We start from the raw sequence: 21,173 nt of genomic DNA on the forward strand, positions 1-21,173 counted from the left end.
GGACTGGTGTGGGATTCCTCCCGCACACACCGCACCGTCGCCTAACCCGGTCAATCAGAGTATGGGATTTGTGTTCGCCTTCCTCCATACGAATTCCCAGCCCACCCAAACAAACGGCGCCCACTAGCCATGGCTTTGGACCGCCGAGATGATCTGACTCTGATGCAGAATTGGACGATCAACGCTTCCGACACCCAGTTCAATGCTCTCGCAGGCGCAATCGGTGGCTTCACTGCCGGTGTGGCCACCTGCCCGCTCGATGTGATCAAGACAAAGCTCCAGGCGCAGGGAGGCTTTATTGCCATGTCCAAAGGAGGCAACCACCCAAGGATGTACAATGGACTAGCCGGTACAGCAAGAGTTATCTGGAGGCAGGAGGGCCTGAGGGGCATGTACCGAGGCTTGGGGCCCATAGTGCTGGGTTACTTGCCGACATGGGCTGTGTGGTTCACCGTCTACAACGAGAGCAAAGAATATCTTACGCAAACGGGCTTTGTACGGCATCCGATCCTCGTCAACTTCTGCTCCTCCATATTCGCCGGTGCAAGCAGCACCATAGTCACAAACCCTATATGGGTGATCAAGACGCGGCTCATGTCTCAATCTGGCAGCACGCAATGCTACCCGAGAACAGGCAATACCCCGACGGCACGGCCCCACGCCAACTCCCCATGGCATTACAACTCGACGCTGGATGCTGCTCGCAAGATGTACTCCACAGAGGGTTTAAAGTCTTTCTACTCGGGACTCGCGCCGGCACTGCTAGGTCTCACCCACGTCGCAGTACAGTTCCCAGCATATGAGTTCCTACGCAAGAAGTTCACCGGTCAGGGGATGGGTGAGACGAACGACAGCTTCAAGGACCAGTGGTTTGGCGTTCTGATGGCTTCGATAATGTCGAAAATCATGGCCAGCTCTGCGACCTACCCCCACGAAGTTATACGTACGCGGCTACAGACACAACGAAGGCCGACCCCAGGCATAGAGTACTTGCAGGGTCTAGGCGTCTCAGAGACTGCTAGCGGAGGAAAATCAGGTCCTGATGGGATCCCCGAGCCCAAATACAGAGGTATCGTGAAGACTTTCCGTACCATTTGGTTGGAAGAAGGTGGAAGGGCGTTCTACGCTGGAATGGGCGTCAATATGGCGCGTGCAGTTCCTGCTGCGACAGTCACAATGATGACTTACGAGTTCGTGATGAAGACATTACACCATGAGAAGACCGAAGGTCGGAGAAAGAGGGACCTAGTCATGGAACCATGAATAAGCAGGATGGATTGGGTACAATATAGATCAACAGCTGTACGTTACGACAGGGTAGCATAGAGGGGGACGTGGGAGCGAAATCACGTAAGCCACCTTTATTTCAGGGATTTTTCCTTCTGATTCATCTATTCCAGAAACTGCCTATTCCTTACTAGTACTAATATTGTGAGTTAGAGGTGCATTTTACTCGTAAACAGGAAAGCGCATAGTCATCAGACAGCACGGTTAAGGCATCGAGGGGGTTCGCAGATACGATACCCGTGTAGGCATAGACATACAAAGCCGGTTACGGGTCGCAATTGGCATGGCATTTTCGACATCACGCAATATTGTCTCGTTTCCTTTTTTTATATGCAAATGCTTTTGTCACATATAGGCTTACATGGGGGGGAGATACTCAGCAGCATTGGGGCGGTGCACGGTATCTGGTTGATTCATGGGGCAAACGAGTTGACTGCTTCTCATACTCAGCATCGTGGATGGGAGCGAATGTCCTCGGTTAAGTTGGTAATGCTGCGGTAGATATCTTCACACGTCAATAACAGTTTTCATGGCGTCACGTAAGGCCTGTTGAGGTTGGACAACCGGTCTAGTCGCCATATCGTCTTGTCCTCCTGATTCTTTGTTTTCTTTCCGTGGCTCTTCAAGGCATCTTCTGGCTGAGAAGATGGGCAGTATTTGATTTGCTGGGCTCAGCTCATGCATACCAACAATTATCTCGAGAGGTCTTGTCCCCGTCCGTTGCACCAATACAGCAATATAACTTTTTGTCAACATGAGTTGTCTCGCAGGGCTTCGTTTACTGGAAGCTGACATGGTCAAGGTCCATCACGGCTGACTGACTACCTAGGTACGATCTGAACCTCCATTTAGGCAGGTCAACTTCAAGTGAGCGGTACGTGAAAATGGCGTAGCAAGCTAGGTGAGTACCTACCTGCCTGCCTACCCCCAAGGTACTTGGGCTGTAACAAAAATAGATGTCCTAACGGATAGAAACAGCACCGTGGTCAAATTGGAAAAGCGCGAGACTTGAATTTGTTCTGCTGACACTTCTCCTAGAAGGATACACCCTCGGCGCCCCGAAAGGACAAAACAGGGCATCTTTTCAGTAGGTTTCAACGTGGTGGCGTTGGACATGGTCCCATGTAGCCTACAGAGCATGCCGTGGTGCGGCGCCAGAGGCTGCGATGGGGGCCGAGAATACGGAGCAGCCAACACGGGCAGGTCAGAGGCGCAGGCCTTACGACTATGGGGGGTAAAAACCTCACCTCAATTGAGTAAGTAAATATAATATCAATCCCCTACCCTGTGGTCCAATTGATCACGGTGTTTGTTCGCTTCGTACCTTTTTTTTTTTTTTTTTTTTTTTTTTTCTCCTTCTTCCTCTCTTCGTATTTTTCCCCTTTTGCTTCAGTTGGATTTTATATTTACTTCGATTGATTATATTCAAAGACCTATCGACTAACCAATAAGCTCACCCTTTCCCAGAAGCGCAAAACGCGCACCACACGAACAGTTCCTCTGCTGACTGAGCACAAATGTAATGCCAGGCTTGTTCGTCGGGACATCCTCCATGACGCTGGCGCACCTCACACACCGCCGCCACTGCACCTTCTCGCCGTTGTTGCTGCCTCCCCCAGACGACTTTGACCCTTCCTTGGCCCGGTAGATCTCGACCCGCTTGAACAAGTCGACCCTGGCCCCCTTCTGCCGGCGCGCCGCCAGCGCCCGGGGGTCGTCATGCACCTCGAGGATGCCGTAGTCAGCGAAGAACAGCTTGTCCAGGTCTGTGTGTGTGCGGAACTCCTTGAGGTCCGTCTTGAAAAACTTGTTCACGACGTTGAGGAACGGCGGCGGCGGACTGCCCCCCAATAGCAGCGTCAGTTCGCAGTGCGTCTGCGCCCGCTTCACCGCCTCCTCGCCGGGGTTGAACTTTGGCGCGTTTGGGGCCTGCGGGTTGCTGGGCTGCTGCGCCGCCGACGCCGCGCGCTTGGCCAGCTCGGCGAACGACTCGCTGTACTGCTTGCGGATGTCGGCGCCGAGCGTCGTGAGCAGCTTGTCGAACTCGGCCACGCTGATGAGCGACGCGTTCGTGTAGCGGTACATCTTCTGGTACGCCAGGTGGAGGGCGGCGGGCGGCCCGTTGCTCTTGGTGCCCGGCGGGGCGTTGGGGTCCTTGGAGCCGCTGGCGTTGCGCGTCTCGTAGTACGTCAGGGCGCGCTGGGAGATACCCTGGAGCACGGCCATGCGGCGGCAGACGGCCGAGAGCAGCCCCCGGATCGCCGAGGAAAGCATCATGTGAAGAGCGACCTCGTTCTTGGAGAGAAGATACGCCGTCATGTCGCCGAAGTTCTGGCGCGATTCCAAAAAGCTGAGGAATTTGGCGTCGTCCAAAAGGTTGAAGAGGGAGTCGGCCAGCCAACAAAGGAGATCGATGGACCATTTGCAACAGCCGGCCAAGGCATCAACGACCTCTGCAATTGGCTCCGTTAGAGCGACTTGGGCCAAGCAAGGGGGTGGGGTGTCTTACCTGGCTCGTCCAGCGGCGAAGTATTATTCTTCAATTGGATCGATCCGTTACTGGCAATAGTAATGAGAATGACAATGTTGCGCAAATTAAGAGCGAACATGGATAGCTTGCCACGGAAATTCCGTGGCTGATACTCTCCGTTCCATCCCAGGTTGTTCAGGGTACTGAGGCAGAGTTGTAATAGGTTGTTGCGCACTAGGCTATCGTGGTGTGCTTCCTCCGAGTAGTCGACGGAGATTCTCATCAAGCGACACATCTCAATGACCCATTGCTCGGCAAATTCTATGGAAATGATTAGGGGGAGATTAGGAAGCCGGGTACTGGTTGACTTACTCTCTCTACCAACGAAATATCTTGCCACCGCAAGGATGTCGTCAATGTTGCTTTGTGTTGTGGCAGCCTGGGCCGTGGACATTGTGAGTGCGGCGACGACCGCTTGTTGTTGTGCTGCTTCACCATTAGACTTCATTATAGATTATGGCGACACGAGAGCTTACCGTCACTCATTGCCGAGGGGTCTGCCATGTTGTAATGAATAGGATGCCACTTCACCTTGCCATCCTCGCATAGCTGTACCACGGAGAAATGGGTCGGGGAAATAACTGTCTGTAAACCTGCGGGGCATAAGCAAACTGTTCACACAATTGGCTTTTGTTGCACCTACATGTCGGCTCTCCGCTCTGCGTGAAGCCAGCCTCATGGACAGAAGTGATGCGGTCCAGGTTGAACGAGTTCCAGGTCTCAGCCAGTGTGCCCCGGTCTCGATACTCTGTCGTTCCGTCCTGATACGCGAAGGCTATTGTTGTGCCCATGCGAATTATATGGATACCTGTGACTATTTTGTTGACGACAATAGGATCGAGTCTCTTCATTCTCGGGCCCGCCTGCGAGTAGGTCAGCACTGGGAACGTGACAATGTTAGAGGGGGCGTACCGAGGGCGCAGCGCCAACGCTGTTTCTTCTCGATCCCAGCTGCTCAAAGGAAGGATGGAGGGTTTGCGGCTGGTCAAAAGCAACTTCCCAGCGGTCGATAATACTTTGCACCTCCTGGCTGTACGGGCTGTCCGAAGGTGGCACAAAAGACCGCACGGTCAAAACAATCAGGGGGAAAACGTTCTTCGTCCCTTGATCAAATGCGCTGGGTAGCAACTTGATATGCGACAGCTGCGTCATGGACGAGTCGAGAGGGGTCTCGTTGTTTCCACCTGGAAGCCAACTGGAGACGACTACGTGTCTTGTCTTGAGAGTTGGGTTGAGTTGCAGATTACCTGGGGGGACTCCTTTGTTGCCGGTAGCAGGCAATCCCCAGTCTAGCTGCATTTGAACCAGCTGGAGCTGTTTAGACGACGTGGCTAGGGCGACGAACATGCATTTCCCTGGACTTGGTCAGTTACTTAATAGCAGTGGCGGTTGGGAGGCTTACACCTCGGGTCAGAGCAGATGGCAGCGTGTGTGACGAGGTCGTCTGCCGAGCCGACGCTCTCTAGTTCGTGAGGAGTCTCCTCGATCCTGCCGTTTTGTTGTGTCCAAAACATCTTCAACAACCCGTTTGTGGTAACACAGAAGAGGACAGATCTGGTAGGGTTCGGGTGGAAAGGTCCGTATTGATGGACGAGTGTTGTCTCAATCTGGTAGTTATTACCATCCTTCACAATAGGGGCATGCAATGGATTTCCCTAGCACGCAGGTCAGTGATGACATCCAGGGGTTTGATGGAGAAAAGACGAGCAAACTCACGACACCCCTGTGTGACGGCATCGGGTTCATCCAATAGGTGCCTACGACAGCGTGTAGATCGTCTACCGGGTCTGCGTCCCATTTACGGATCGGGAGCATTTTGTTGAGATTTGTATTGAAGTTGAGTATCAAAACCCGTCCAGCAGCGTCGATGACGGCCAACTCGGAGGACTGGGTGGGAGCCCAAGAGATGTGCACAATCGGACCTCCAGAAAGATTCGGGGAGACTTCACAGCGTGTAGGCTCACTGAGACCCCAAGTTGCGTCCTTGGGGTGGGCGCGGATGTAGCGCAGGTCCAGGGATTGGCCATCGGGAGCAATGGAGGCGATGGTGCCGGATTTGGACCATGCCAGGCCCCTGTAGCCAAGTCAGCCAAAGCCATCGTGCGAGGTTTCATAAGGGGACTACATACTGGCAGCTACCACGGTTCCGCAGCTCGTCGAGGCGAAGTAGCAAGCGTTTGGTCGGGGGCCGGGCCTGCAGATTCAGGGGGACTGAGTCGCCGAACAGATCATCCACGTCACCCAAGTCGACCTGCATAGCCGCCCCTTCCATTGGGTTATCGAGGATCAAAGGCATCTTTTCCGAAGCCATGGATGGAGCCAGTATCTGTTGGATTTGGAGCGAGTATAGAAGATGTTGTTCTGCTGGGTTTCTTCAGCCTTATTTTTGGGGGTCAGCCTCCCTGCCCTTCACTGGCTAACAGAGATACATCCATGCACCTCACAAAGTCCAGGCTATCCAAAGTCCAATACCTTGTGATGTGAGCAATTATTGAGCCAAAAGCGAAGAGGCCTGGGATGCTAAAATTGATGTCATGAAGGTCTCTCTGGTATGTAATGAGCATGAATGCGCAAGGCTGAAGGGACGGGGCCCTTAGCGTCTTAGCGTCTCACGCCGACGATTGAATGCGATACAGCGCGGTACCTACATCGCAAGCCACTGCTGGCATGGAGCATGGGAAATGGCAGGGGTGGACCGGATAGACACCTATCAGCGCCACATGCTTCTTCCATCGCGACCCACTCCAGGGTCATGTTTCCAAAGCAACGGACCCAGCGGTCTCTTTGGTCGTATCAATCTAGATTTTCCCCTGGTCGCCAAATTGCATCATTCTGTTCACAAAGTACATGATGTCTGTGCTACACTGCTGCGCTTCGGTTGACGACAGCCTCATCGCATCGTGAAGGTATTGCCGAGTACGCTTAGAGAGACCACGTTGAGATTTGGTTCCTTTTTGGTAATATATAAGATTCGGCGAAAGAGTGGCCTAGCTTTGAGGTCTCTTCTGGCTGATCCTGGGTAGGTAGGTACCTGACAAGGTGAAGGAACGTATGGAGTGACGATCACTTAGCGATTACTGTTTGAACCTTTCATGCTTGCATGAGTACAGTCAGTAGTCAAGTAGTCACACCGGCTCGACTGTAGAGTACAATCAGTCAGTCCGGCCACTTCATGGTTAATCGACCATTAGGGCAGATATATATATAGAGAGAGAAATATACTCATCAGCGAAGCGGTAATCTATGTCTTGATTCATGTCCATTCTTTGTGAAATAATCTGTGGCTAAAAGGCAGGACTGTCGTAAGGTATTCAGCCAGAGTTCAATCACACATAGCCCTAGTTTGCGAGGGGGTTACTTGAGTAAAGCAGTTTCCGCGAATCAATCACGCTTTACACAAAAGGGGACGGTCGCAGCAGCAAATGAAGTCCCTACTTGCCGTGCTGCTTGCACGGGATTTGATGCCAGAGTCTCGGTCTGTTAGAAGGGCAGAAAGAAGGGGCAGTCAACAATAAATATGCCAGTCCAAGTCCTGCCCCCAATATGCATGGCAGCGGCTGCTTGCTGTTGTCGGCGGATCCACTCACACACACACCTCCATGCCCATAACACGCAGATCTTCGCACCCCAAACTATGTAACCAAGCCTAAGCAAAGGAGCCTCAGCACCAACTTCCAATTCTCCCTTCTCTTCACGCCGCCTAGTCCAAATGCTCATTCTGACAACTACCACCACTCTGGTATATATGCGCATCCGTCTTGTGCGGTCGCAAAAAGAGCCCGCGACTGCTGTGTCCGTCTCCCATTTTGGAACAACCGCGACTCAATGAGGTTTCCCGTGCCCAAGACCAGCTCGTCTTCCTTCATTTCCCGTCCTCACAGTGGGATAACCAACGCTCAATCCAGCGGCGCACCCACGTGAATCCAGAATCCCGCCCTTCTTCATTACGCGCCTCGATTGTTGCAGCGGCCCTTGCAACTAGCGGATTACTATTATTCGATTCTGTCGGCCTAGGAACAATCGATCAATTCAATAACTGGCCCATTGTCGGCCTCAGCAACCAGCATAAAATAACTACCATGGATTCTTCGTCTTCAGATCTGTCCGAACCTCCTTCGTCAGAACCTCCATCCTCTCCACTTTCCGAACTCTCCAAGTCGCCCTCGCTCTCTCCTGCGCCTCGCGCCGCCATTGCTCGATATCTCTCCCCCATTTCCACCGCGCCCTCGGGAAGCGCCTCGCCAATGAAGAACTCTTCCGACGCAGATTCTATCTGCGTGAATCCCAATGGCCCACCCCCCGCGAAGCGACGAAAGGTGGAGCGCAAGCCCCGGACCACGGAGCATCTAAATCTGAAGGCCGGCTACACAGACAGCCAGCAGGACGAAGAGCTCATAGATCGACTGAAGTCGTCCCTGCACAAGAAGAAGAAGATTGTGGTCATTGCTGGAGCTGGTATCTCCGTGTCCGCTGGAAGTAAGTGCATGCATTCCTTTCACTCCCCCACTTCTCTGATCTTGATCTTTTGCTAACATCCTACTCTTCGTGCAAAGTCCCGGACTTCCGCTCCCAAGAAGGCCTCTTCCAGACGCTTCGCAAGGACCAAAAGCTCAAGGGCTCCGGCAAACAACTATTTGACGCCTCAGTCTACAAGCACGATGAATCCACCTCGTCTTTTCACGACATGGTCCGAGAGTTGGCTAAGAAAACGAAGAAAGCCCAGCCTACCCCTTTCCACCATATGCTCGCAACCTTGGCCGAGGAAGGTCGCCTTCTGCGCCTGTACAGTCAGAATGTGGACGGGATCGATACAGCTATGAAGCCGTTGGCAACTCAGATCCCCTTACCCGAAAAAGGTCCGTGGCCCAAGACGGTGCAGCTCCACGGAGGTCTCGAGCAGATGATATGCTCCAAATGCAGCAATACCAGCAAGTTCGATGGTTCTCTCTTCCACGGGCCCGAGCCGCCGCCATGCAAAATATGCGAGGAGATGGACACTATCCGCACTTATCACGCCGGTAAACGCAGCCATGGCATCGGTAAACTCCGCCCGAGAATGGTTCTCTACAACGAGTACAACCCTGACGAGGAAGCCATTGCCAATGTTGTCAAGGCGGATACGCGTGCGAGGCCGGATGCGGTCATTGTGGTGGGCACCAGTATGAAAATCCCCGGGGTGCGTCAAATCGTTCGCAACATGTGCAAAGTCACAAGGGAACGCAAAGATGGTATCGCTGTGTGGATCAATTTGGATCCCGAACCGGCCGGGGCGGAGCTGAGGGACTGTTGGGACATCGTGGTACGGGGCAAATGCGACGATGTGGCCAATCTGGTTGGATTGCCTCACTGGGATGAGAGTTACGGGGACGATGTCAAAGTGGATGCCCAGAAGTACGAGAAGAGCATACGCAGCTCCCAGCTTGAGGTTCGGATTCCATCACCGAGCCTCTCGGCCTCGGAAACGGGTAAGAACGAATCCCGCGCCGTCACGCCTGTCGAGGCCAAGCCCAAGTCCATCGAGAAGATACAGGGCATCCCTACACCTACTGCTAGTCCCAAGATGCGGAACGCCTTGCCAACCGGCAAACCTGCGGCACGAACGAAGCAGAGCCGGCTCCTCTTCGCAGGAGACAAGACGGCTGCCTCAAGCGATGTCAAACCTGCTGTCAAGGGCGCTGCGAAGAAGCCCGCAGCAAGGAAGCCTAGGCAATGCAAGAAAACAGGCCAGAAAGCAGCAGTGCCTGCAGCAACGGTCAAGACTGCGTTCAGGGCCACAAAGGCCGCGACTGCCGCGCCTTCCTCCAAGCTGCCGGCCAAGCGCCTAGCTGGTTCGGATAAGCCTAAGGACGCCCGGCCTGGTGATGTCCGCACGGAATTCACCCTGCGTCCGACGACGACTCGGCAGAAGCGAATGGAGTCCGAGTACGATTCCAAAAAGGCACAGGACGATGTCAACTCGCAGCTCCAACAGGAGACCATCGCCCACCAATGCCCTCCGTCTACGCCGACGCAGTCATCGCGTCCGGGCTCAGCACATTCTGGGGTTACCATCAGTCCTCCATCAGTACCGCGAGGAATGGCGAACCTTATCGAGTGACTGGCTCTGCTCGCTCGTCGTCTCGGCTACTGACCCTGAGACTGGCTCTGCATCTTTTGCGTATATATATCGGAGCACACGTACTGTACATACGAGTTTATGCATGCTCCATCATTGCATGAGAGGATCCTCTACATTCTAACGGAGGATCCCACGGCGTTGTGTTGGCGTTTTACGGGCCGAAAACGGCCTTGGCGAAGGGGATATACCAAGTCCTGCTCTTCATCATATCATGCACATGGGAGTTTTGCTTTTTTTTAAGGGAATTCACGGTTGAGCGGGATCCAGGGCTCAGAAGCGCGAGCTATTAGACCATCGATAGAGTGAAAGGCGTATGGCTTCTTCAATCGACGGCAGCTGCCCTCGATTTACCTGATTTCAACACTGTCCCCCTTTTTGTGCTGCAAGATACTGTGAATAGTGAGGCTTGGAGTGATGGAAGCGTCGTGTCGGACTGACTCTTATAGGCATGTCTATCATTGGTTGACGGAACGAGCCAGTCTTCCTCGGGGTATGTGAAAGACGTCCCATTATCATCCTTACCGTTCAAGGTTTACTTCTAAACTGGAAGAACGGTGGCCACCCGTTCGGAAAGACGCTTGCTCAGCGCAAAGTCATGATGTCTCACTTGAGGCGAAGTTGACCTTGCGTCCTAATTGAAGCCAGACTCGTTTCGGTAAGCAAACGCCAGCAACACGTGCGACAGCTTCTCTCCCAAGAAGCATTGACCATATCACAGTTTTTCCGTTCGCAAGACAGCATTTACGTTGGTCACTTTGTAGGATGAGATTGCCACATGGTTGCTGTCTCGTTTGGTATATATGCCATCCTATCATGATTAACAGTCTGTGTGAGGCGCCTAGTCAGTCTCACCGAGGAGAACGTTACAACAGCAGCATTCCATCTGTTCGAATTCTTCGCCCAATAACAGAGAACCCCCCCCCAATATCATCGATGGATATTCCTAAGAGGTTGCCAACACTCCCACCCACGCTCTCCTCTCCTTCATCATATGATCCGGAGCCCGGCCATCTGGCCCACGAGGTCTTCCCCGACCCGGACCTGTGCGCCGCCGGCGTCCACAAAGGGCGCGTAGAAGTCGCAGGTGCCCATGCGGCAGACGTAGTGCAGCTGGCCGGTGCGGGCGGCGCGCTGGGTCCGGGACGAGTGGCCGCAGGGGCAGGGCGGGTTGCGCGGGTCGTTGCCCCGCTCGTCGGCGAAGCCCAGGAACTTGCCGCAGGGGACGCACTTGTGGTACGGCCGCCCCGCGTTATGCTTGCGGTTCGAGCCGCGCGTCACCAGGCGCGTGGTGGGCCGGTGGCAGCGGAAGCACGGGGGCGGTGTGGACGGGGCCGGGGCTAGGGGGGCAGGGCTGGCGAGGGACAGGGCCGAAGCCATTTTGATCGTGTTTGTTGTGCAGGCAGGGGAGGTATTATGGTAAGTAACCTTGGCTGGCCTGCTTGCTTGTGGCTCTTTTGGGGTACGGACAGATGACGATGGGAGTAAGGACTTGCTTGGTGTCTGGCAGAGCCCTGTGTAAGCTGGCTCACATCAGGTTCATGGCAAGAACCCCTTTGCAACAATCGTTCGCGGTAAAAGTCAGAGTCCTGGGAAGAGGAGGTCGCTCACAAGCTGGGATGACCCTTCTATTTCTGTTCGATCTGCTGAGTTGCATTGGACGGAAGGGCGGTCATCTACAACACTGATTGGCGTGGTACAGGCTCGCATGCGTTCCCCCCAATATGCCGGAGGCCCACCACACGAGAACATGGCAAGGCCAACCACGGCCTCCCGAGCAGTAGCAACCGATCCTGGCAACGAGGCTCGTGCATAAATCAAACATTCAGAAACTGCGCTGGTTTATTCCTATCTTGCCGGAAGGGCAAGTGATTGGAATTCTCAAGGCCAACGCTGTGTTGCCTCGCACTTTCCGGCCATCGGATACTGATCCCGTCGTCTTTTGAGCATATGATTGTAACACATCCGGTGTTAGTCTCATTCCAACGAAGCAACCCAATCAAAATTGTTTAGGTTCCTTTAATCAAGACTTTTGCGTTGGGAGTACCGTATCACGGCTTATTCGTCTGCAAGTGAGCCCAATGCCGGAGTTGTCGAGGTAAGGACATTAAACTACAATGGCCAAGTCCTCCGATCCTATACCATCCATTATTTTGCTCCTCTGGAGGGAAGAGCATTCTCTGCCAATAGAAAAAGAACGACCCTTGACGTACTGAAGTTCGTCATCTGCAAAGACATATCGAAAGGTATGCGGAAGGCCACGGCCGGTGAAACAGCAATGGCAGCCACCTATCGTGGCACATGCATGGTGATCAAACAAGACGCGAGAAAGTTAAAAAAAAAAAGGGGGAAGGGGGAAAAAAACACCGAACAGAACAACACCGTGGTCAATTGGAAGAGATATCAATGGGGGATTGGATACTTACTCAACGAACTAATTGTTTTGATGGGATCAAAGATGGATCAGAGATCGACATCGGGGGGGTATGGGGGGTTTGGGGGGGTCTACCAACACCACGGCGTGTCGATGGACCTAAAACCCCTCCCTGCTGCTCCGTGTTCTCGGCAGGGAGTTCGAAGTTGGGCGGGAAGCTACGATAGCTACGAGGCGAGTTATCGGGTTTGATTTTTTTTTTTTTTTTTGGTGAGCGGAAGGTAGATCCTACTCGGGTGGTCAGTTGGCGCAAGAGAGATGTCTACCTGAAAGGAGAGATCGGGGTGTCCCCTGGGGAGCTTTGAACGGTTGCCTGTTTGGTTAGGTTAGCAGACAATTCAAGTCTCACACTCTTCCAACTTGACCACGGTGCTGTTTCTGTTAGTTACGATTTTCTGTTGCTATTGTGCTATAGGTAGGTACAATAGGCACAGGTCAACAGTTGGGTGGGCGTTTGGCTGTTCAAGCACCTACTCGTCCAGATATCGGACCAACCCTTCACCCACTGCTCACTTGCAAGTGGCCTACCTAATCGAAAGTCCAGACCCGGACTCAATGACTCTGGTATCAATAAAGTAGTTACTTAATTCTATAACGAACCACGAGTGCTGAGGACTCAAGATGCCAGAACACCAGGGAACATCGTACTGATCCTATTCAGTCCCCTAGATATCACCACCGTACCATCTCCATGGCCATAGGAACCATTACTTGCAACTCAAATGCATGTCTCTCGTCACATCAAACTGATGCTGCGTCAAGTCCATTCTACACATCCCAATTCCGACTTTTCCCAATCCCGGCCAAAAACAAACCATCCCTTCGCCAGCTATTCAGCCGGTCGTGTCCCGCGAGAAGCTCAAACGAGACGGAGCCACCGTAATCATGTTCTAGGATAATGGGATCTGGCACTGGCTCAGGGGCAACGACTGCAGCCAGTTGCGATATCGAGTTGACTGGTACTGATCGATGCTGCAATTCTTTACTCCAGGCCACAATGAGGAAACAGCCTCACTGCGTACTGGTTCATAAGGTCTGCTCAACTGGGGATATAACCAACTACTGACCTCCCCTCCTTCTGGTGAACTACGTCGTCTCGAAAGGGATGACTCTGTTGCTACCCAACAAGATCCCCCCTTATTGGCAACTGAACTAACACCATCAGTGGTTCACATGGCGTTGCATCGAGTTACAGCCTCGGACTTTAATAGAGCCTGGCTGACCCTATGTTGCGTACATAATCTCTGCCGTCGACCAACTCACTTTACCTGGCCATAGTAATATTAATGAATTGCCCATACCCAGTGGATGCTGACGACTCATTCTCGGATGCCATAAACCAGACATGTTCCGACAACGAATACATTATTGGAAGTCAAAATCACCTATTGTGGGCATAGACGAGTGCAAATCCAGGTCTAGTATTAACAACTGGATATAGATAGGGGAAGAAAAAAAAATGGCATATTGTATAGTTGTATGTAACCACTCGGTAAAAGATCACCACAAAGATAGGAGCAGAAAAGCCCAACAAAAGAAAAGAAGAAAAAAAAAACACTTCCGATGCGGGGAATCGAACCCCGGGCTAGTCGGAACTTATCACGACCTTCAGAACGAACTCAAGAGAATGAGAGCGACTAATGTTAACCACTACACCACATCGGATGTTATGTTGTATTGTTAGTAACTGCCGTTGAACGCTTACAAGACGGGTGGAGCTTGCTGGCCGCAAAATTTTCAATCAAATCAGTGAGTGGGGTCTTGACGGGCGAATCAAATTATGGATGTCGAGACTCGAAAGTACTCAAGTCAGCCCACGCATGAGACCTACAAGGAATTGGTCAGGCTATGTGCACAAGGTATGTCAAGTATTACGGCAGTGCGGCAGGAAGAGACAACGTATGTATGCTATTAGTGATGACGATTTATTTTATGACAGTGTCTGAATCTATAACATTTCAGTCGCCGTTATCAAGCGAATAGGCTGGATTCTGTCCAGCCCCGAGATACAGCCCCTCTCTCTAGTGGCCTTTTCCCGCCACACCCAGCGAGCCCAAACTGACAGCAGAGCAAGGAAAGCAGTCCGCCCAAAAGCTAAGAGAATGACAAATACATACGATGTGTACCGATATTCTGCTTAGCTTGGCCACCACATTTTCCCACTACATGCCCGCATTTCCTTAACCACGAACTCTTCTTGTTGCCTTCAAGCCTGTGTGCCAATAGCTAGGGGGAGGCGCGTGACAAGCTCAGGCGACGGAAGCCACGACGACACAGCTGCTGCACGCTTGCTAATAGTACATGCCTGGCAGGATGCCTATGTTCGCCAAACCCCGCTGTGTGGTTCTCTGCTAGATAGATGGGTGCCAGTGCAGTGGAAACAATAAATCAAACGCTGGATCCGCTGCTACTCGCGGACCCTCCTAAAACGCCTCAAGTCCTATAAATCGATGCTTTTGCTGGGTATGTCATGTCGTAATTCCAGACCGTGGGGAAGACGAGATCAATACGATACCAAACCGTAACGCCTGGAGATGCTTGCTGTGTTACCGTGTTGCGACCAAAGCCGCTAGCCGGACGAGGAGTGATAATTAGTGCTTAGATTTCGAGGACTCGCCTCGGGAAGACCCATTGGCCACAGGCGCGTCTCCGTTCTTGGCCTTCGGAGCATCGCTCTGCTTCTCGGCCTGTTTCAGCTGTTGGTAGAGGCCAGCCAGACGGGGGCCCGTCATCCTGTTCGGATCGGGCCCGACAGGCTTATCCTTGTCCGATTTGCCAGAAGGCTGCTTATCTTTGTCTTTGTCAGACGCCGGGATTCTCTTGGACACGAACCGCCTAGTCAAGTTAGCAAGTCAGAGATAATACAGTCAGGAAGTAAGCAAGGGGGACTCACCAGAGTTTAGGCTTCAGGTCCGCGAGCTGCTGATCAGAAAGCCCCGAGCTTTTATGCAGGCCTTCAATGAAGTTGCCAATAGCCGTGATCTCATTCTTCAGGACCTTGGCTCTGGCCTTGGCGATAGGTATGTTGACCTTTGTGCACGATTCTACCTTCTCGACGTGCGACCAGATAGGCTGCATGAGAGCGGCAATGATAGGGGCGTTCCTCTTGTCATCGTCGTCATCTGTTTCCGGGTCCCTCATGTCATCCTCGGCCCGCTTTTGTTCCTCCAATCTGCGGTGCTTCCGGTTCCGCTCATCCATATCACCGCTGTGCTTGCGCTTGGAATCGGGACGTGGTGTGCCACCTTCACCGACATTGCTACGAGAGCGATGGTGCTGCTCACTGCGCGCGTGAGAGCGGTCATTGTCACGATCCCGATGGTGTGCAAGCTTCTTGATGGTCTGGGGTGCCGGCGAGGCCGACGCGCTGGTCTTATCAGAGCGTCTATATCCGTTCGCCATGGCGTGAGCCGATTTCTTGTTGTTCCGGTGATGGTTCTCGACCACCTTCTGTGCATTCACATCGCCAGAGTGCACAGCAGTCAAGACCGAGAGGAGGTATTCCGAGCGGCGCACAAGATGCACAGCCCCTGGGGCCTTGGCAACCTTGGCTTCGGTATGCTCGCGTTCCTGCTTCTTCTCAATGCGGTGCTCTTCCAGGAAAAACTTGTCTTGCATGCCCAGCTCCCGGTCGTCCCTGATTTGGGTCCACGCCCCAAACCCGTAACGGTCGATGCCAACAAGCAGCATGCCATCTTCTCTTGCACCCCACTCACAGCTGTAATGAGCTGCCTTAGTCGCATCGACCAATCTGAAATTGCGGAAATCAGACTGTTCCTTGACGACGCGGCGAAGCAATCGCAGCTGAGGAGGTCGCTCGAGGATGGTCTCGGCATTGATCTTCTTGACCTCGCCAAAGTCGAACATAACCGCTTTGATGTCTTTCTTGGTCATCTTCTTCTTGGTCTGCTGCTCTTGGGCACGGATCTCGTCCATCTGCCTGTCCATAGCATCTTGAGCCGCCTGGAAGAGTGCGTGCAGGGTGTCGTTGATGAAGTCTCGGTCTCTATCGCTGAGTCGAGCATCGCGAAGGAGTTCGTCCGCTCGGTCATCCATGTGCCCAAAGCGCATAAACGCACGAATGAGGTTACGTGTCTCCTTTTCGTTCAGCGGCCGTCTGGGGTCGGACAGCAAAGCACGCTGCTCCTCCAGCCGTTCCTGCTTCAGCTGCTCCCGCTCCCTTTTCTTAGCCATACGTTCAGCTCTTTCGGTATCGCCATCGTTCTTGACGCCTTTGAGAGCAGCCCGCCTCGGAGCGCTTTCCTCCACGACCTTAGCAAGGTACTCGGCATTCTTCTTTTTCTCTTCCTCGTTCTTGATAGCAGCAATCTCTTCGGCGGGAATGATTTGATCCCAGTCAAGATTGAGATCATCAACCTTGACATCGGTATACTGCATAAAATTGTCCCAGTCAATGCCACCTGTGCTAAGGTTCATCTTGTCGCTGAACTGGGTCTTGGTGATCTCAGCATTCTCAAGGATGGAATCGATGTCGAGCGTCTCTAGTTTTTCTTGGTTGCCTGACTGTTCGAACATCTTCTGCGAACGCATTTTGAGTACCCATTGAATATCGTCGGCCGATTTGGCTTCGTCAATTTTCAGGCCTCGCTGCTTGGCCTCTTCTCTGAAAGCCTTGCCGTCGTCTGTGACACCGGCTTGGATCGCAAGGAATTCGAGCAGAAGCTTGTTGCGCGCACGCTCCAACACCTCCTCTTCGATTGTCTCCTTGGACACAAGACGGTACACGGTAACAGGCTTCTTCTGACCGATTCGATGAGCACGCGCCATGGCTTGCAGGTCAGCTTGGGGGTTCCAGTCAGAATCGAAAATGATGACCGTATCAGCAGTCATCAAGTTGATGCCGAGACCACCCGCGCGAGTCGACAACAAAAAGCAGAAATCTTGGCTGTCTTCGGCATTGAAATGGTTGATGGCTAACCGTCGTGGGCCGGCACCAATTGTACCATCAAGTCGTTGGAATTGATAGCCACGCAGACGTAGATAATCACCCAAAATGTCCAGTACCTTGACCATCTGGCTGAAGATCAGGACGCGGTGGTTGTCTTTTCTTAGTTTTGTCAGCAGTTGATCAAGAAGCATCATCTTGCCACTGCTAGTAATGAGTCCTTTAATTTGATCCTCTCGGCGCTCACTACCACCAAGGACTTTTTCTTCAGCGCCTGGAAACATGTAAGGATGGTTGCTGACTTTCTTCAGCTCCATGACAATGTTCAGCAATGACTGTTTCTGGCCGTTGTTGCCTTCGTTCAAGGCAGCATAGTTTCGTGTGAGAATGTTTTTGTAGTACTCGAGCTGTACATCAGATAGCTCGACGCGGATGATCTTCTCCGTCTTTGGGGGCAGGTCAGTCTCAACCGTTTCCTTGGTTCGCCGCAGGATAAAAGGAGCAATAGAGGCGTGAAGCTCTTGCAGTTTGGCTTGAGCATCGACATCAATCATACTCTCCAAATCTTCATCGATCACAACCTTCCCTGGGTTCAAGAAGTCAAGGAGAGCAGACAGCTCAGCCAAGTTATTCTGAATCGGTGTGCCCGTGATGAGAACCTTGGCCGGGGCACCAAAGCTCATCAACTCGGCATAGAGCTTCGACTCCTTGTTCTTCAGGCGGTGAGCCTCGTCCACAGCCAGAGCTTGCCATTTGATGGTGCGTAGAAAGTCAGCATCCGCGAGGATATACTCATAAGATGTAACAAGCACATTGAACTTCGGCTTTTTGGGGTTGTTGTTGACCATCAACTCGTGTTCACGGATCGTGCTGCGTGCCTCAGCATTACCAAGGTACACAACATAGTTAAGATCCGGTGACCACACGTTGAACGTGTCACACCAAGCGGGAATAACACTGAGAGGCGCGACGACAAGGAAAGGCCCCTCCTGCTTGCGCTCGTTGCGCAACCAGCTGAGGAAGGATACAGTTTGGACCGTCTTGCCTAAGCCCATTTCATCGGCCAAGATGACGTTGTTGGCGCGACACCAGTTCAGACCTAGGAAGTTCAACCCCGTAAGCTGAAAGCCCCTGAGCTCGCCGTTGGTGATGTAACTAGGCTGCTTATCGAGCTTCAAGAACTTTGTCCGAGTATTGGGGTTCGACTCGGATTTGTCCGACGTCCAGGAGCGTGACTGGCGGTCGAGGAATAGATCGATCTTGTCTTGGGCGTCGTCACGAATGAGTGTAGCAAGTTCCCAAGTACAGCATTCGTACGACAAGCCCTTCCACTTGACAAAATATTCCTTACCCTCGTCGCCGCTACGCACGGCGACGATACGCTCGACCTTGGTGTAGTCATCCAGCGCGTCTTGCTCACGCTCCTTGTCTAACAAATACTGCTCGCGGGTCTCGGGTGGGATGTCATCACCAGCAAACTGGAGGTCCAACTCGTACTCGATAGTCCTCCTGTAGTAGTTCTCGAGCTTGCGAACTCCGCGATAGCCACGCAGTATGTCCATGGTATCCCATGTGTTGTGCAAGTGGGACTTGCCTTCCCATTTAATGTGATACTCGAAATCTTCCCGGGAAGAGTCCACAGCCATCTCGCCGCCGTCTTTGACTCGATGTCCGACAACCTTCTCAATGTAAGGGGAGTCGTCGGCCATTTCTTCACCGCCTGCCCAGTGGTTGGGTGTCAGCTCCTCCTCGTCCTCATCCTCATCAGATTCTTGGTACTGGACTTGACGCGTGGCAGCCCGACTTGACCAGCGCTTCTCGGCGTACAGATGCGATGTTTGGGGATGACCCTGCTCACGACGAGCCTTTTTCTGGAAAGACCGCGCGCGTGCTCCGCCGTAAGTATCAGATTCGGAGTCGTCGGCATTGGCTTGTCGAATGGGCGTGTTTCTTTTTGAGGCTGTCAAACAGTTAGGCGGACTCTATGGTATGGACGGCGTGGTCGCCGGTACGGTGCAGTGGTGACAAGGTGGTGGGACTTACATTGTTGAGAGATCTGTTCCACTCGCCGTCTCTTGTTGGAGCGTCTATTGGTGGGAACATCAGACTCGGAATCGTCATCCTGGTCATCATCCGAATCGATCTATAATGTAAGTGTGTGCCACGACAGCGACGGGGGGAGTAACTTACAACTTTGGGCTGCTTGGTCGGGCGAGACTATTGTTACGGTCAGCTATATTCAAGAGGGGGAAAATTTTTCAGTCAACGTACGCTTCTCCTCAGACCATAAAGCTCTGGGTTCGCGGCGATAAATTCATTCTCTCCAGCGCCGACCTTTCGTTTTGCGGCACGATGTGAATCATTTGACTCCGACAGCTCATCCTGGGCGGCGTCACTGTGAGAGGCAACGGGGCTGTCCTCCATATCGAAGTCAGCGTCATCAGAAACCTCATTGTTCTCATCGGCGCTGGACTCTGCAGCTTTGTGAGACTCGGAATCTGGCTTCGCATCGTCGGAATCGTGATCGTGATCGAACGCGGATGGGGAGTCGCGAGGCCGGGCAATAACAACCGTCTCATTGACTTCGGAAAGATCGCTATCACTCTGAGCGCCATCGGCAGCAGGTGATATACTAGAGTCTTCCAATGGCGAGCCATGGCCATTGGCTAAGCTAGGCTCTGGCGAGCTCGACATGGTGGAAGTTGATAGCACTCTTTCGAGATGCCTAAGAGATGACTAGGTCAGCAGGAGACACGGTAAGAGCGGTCAAACAAGCACAAGCCATGGAAAACGACCACTGGCGATCCTATAAGGGCCATAACATGTGAAATTGAACGCGAATCAAGCTCTCGAGGGTCTCTGGCGCATATAGTGATGGCTCCGGATGGATCGCGAGGCTGGTTGATGGAAGAGCAGACGCGAGCTATCACCAGCAAGACGGGGCAACAGCGCGTGTCTGATGGCTGCATAGCATCGAGAACAACTGAATCCATCGAATCCAGCCTCTTCAGAGACCCCAGGGAGCTTGAAGCAGTCGATAGCAGGGTTACATGTGACAGATTTCGCGATAGATATTGCAAGTTGGACTGGACAGGCGGGAACAGCAAAGGCCAGCCTTGCCAACAGGAACGAGCACGCAACGGCTCAAGAGCAAGGAAAGCAACTTACAATTCATCAACTGGACCACCTGAAGGAGTACAGCAGAAAGTCTAATAGCAAGACTTTCTTGGGGGAGTTTTTCTAGGGCAGGGGAGGCCCCGACGACACGAGAGAGTGTGTGGTGGTGATGTGTTGAGATTGCCTAGGTGCTGACTCCAGGGCGTTCTGTTCCAATTCTGGGGGCAATGGGTTTGGATCTTTTTGCTGGCAGGCAGGATCAATCAGATCAATTGAGCAGGTCTGCAGGGTGGATAAGAGGAAAAGTCTCTAAGCCTAAACCGATCTAGCGGGGCTGCTCCAAATGCTGAGCTCGCGAGGTCTGAGGCTGCACTTTATCAGGCGGTTGGTGGGGAAAGTGCTTGCAACAGTGTCAATAGGGCACGTACAATGCGTGCTCTGCTCTTGCTCATCAACGACTTGAACAAAGCTGGCCGCTTTCGAGTCAACTGCTCTCAACCAGAGCAACAGAGCAACCAACGCCCCCAGTCACTCCTTTGTATGCGAGATGTGTTATTTTTAGGCGCTGTCTTCTTTGATCATCGACCAGGGACGAACCAGGTAGATACTTGTAGACGGGCTCGCAATAGACATGGACTACAATCTGGTAAAAAGCCCCATTATGATGCATGCATACCTCCGAAGCCAAGGCAGCTTGATGATTCTGGAGATAACTTCTAGCTCTTACAAAGAACGGACCGCCCGCAGTCACTAGAGTGATGGCATATCCATTGTCCACGTGACC

General features: G+C 52.7%; 5 protein-coding genes across 5 annotated transcripts; 3 read left to right on the forward strand and 2 right to left on the reverse strand.

Moving 5' to 3' along the window:
• Positions 1–129: 129 nt before the first annotated feature.
• PG985_006859 (uncharacterized protein) lies at positions 130–1,263 on the forward strand (the record flags this gene model as incomplete). The annotated part of the gene is made up of 1 exon (XM_066826628.1): positions 130–1,263. The coding sequence occupies one exon, from the start codon at positions 130–132 to the stop codon at positions 1,261–1,263; it is 1,134 nt and encodes a 377-aa protein (XP_066686235.1).
• Positions 1,264–2,727: 1,464 nt separating this feature from the next.
• PG985_006860 (mediator of RNA polymerase II transcription subunit 16) lies at positions 2,728–6,113 on the reverse strand (the record flags this gene model as incomplete). Its single annotated transcript, XM_066826629.1, has 9 exons — positions 2,728–3,740; positions 3,797–4,078; positions 4,130–4,243; positions 4,294–4,410; positions 4,461–4,680; positions 4,730–5,172; positions 5,220–5,472; positions 5,534–5,891; positions 5,947–6,113. 9 exons carry the CDS (start codon positions 6,111–6,113, stop codon positions 2,728–2,730), a joined length of 2,967 nt encoding a protein of 988 aa, XP_066686236.1.
• A 1,783-nt stretch (positions 6,114–7,896) lies between these two features.
• On the forward strand, positions 7,897–9,914 carry PG985_006861 (uncharacterized protein; the record flags this gene model as incomplete). Its single annotated transcript, XM_066826630.1, has 2 exons — positions 7,897–8,293; positions 8,371–9,914. The coding sequence occupies 2 exons, from the start codon at positions 7,897–7,899 to the stop codon at positions 9,912–9,914; spliced, it is 1,941 nt and encodes a 646-aa protein (XP_066686237.1).
• Positions 9,915–10,868: 954 nt separating this feature from the next.
• PG985_006862 (uncharacterized protein) lies at positions 10,869–11,748 on the forward strand (the record flags this gene model as incomplete). The annotated part of the gene is made up of 2 exons (XM_066826631.1): positions 10,869–11,168; positions 11,470–11,748. 2 exons carry the CDS (start codon positions 10,869–10,871, stop codon positions 11,746–11,748), a joined length of 579 nt encoding a protein of 192 aa, XP_066686238.1.
• Positions 11,749–14,957: 3,209 nt separating this feature from the next.
• Positions 14,958–19,966, reverse strand: PG985_006863 (SNF2 superfamily protein; the record flags this gene model as incomplete). Its single annotated transcript, XM_066826632.1, has 5 exons — positions 14,958–15,201; positions 15,260–19,232; positions 19,316–19,415; positions 19,463–19,489; positions 19,544–19,966. The coding sequence occupies 5 exons, from the start codon at positions 19,964–19,966 to the stop codon at positions 14,958–14,960; spliced, it is 4,767 nt and encodes a 1,588-aa protein (XP_066686239.1).
• Between the last annotated feature and the right edge of the window lie 1,207 nt (positions 19,967–21,173).

The sequence above is a fragment of the Apiospora marii genome, assembly GCF_038362585.1.
Source record: "Apiospora marii strain CBS 49790 chromosome Unknown utg000004l_segment0_segment0, whole genome shotgun sequence".
NCBI lineage: Eukaryota > Fungi > Ascomycota > Sordariomycetes > Amphisphaeriales > Apiosporaceae > Apiospora > Apiospora marii.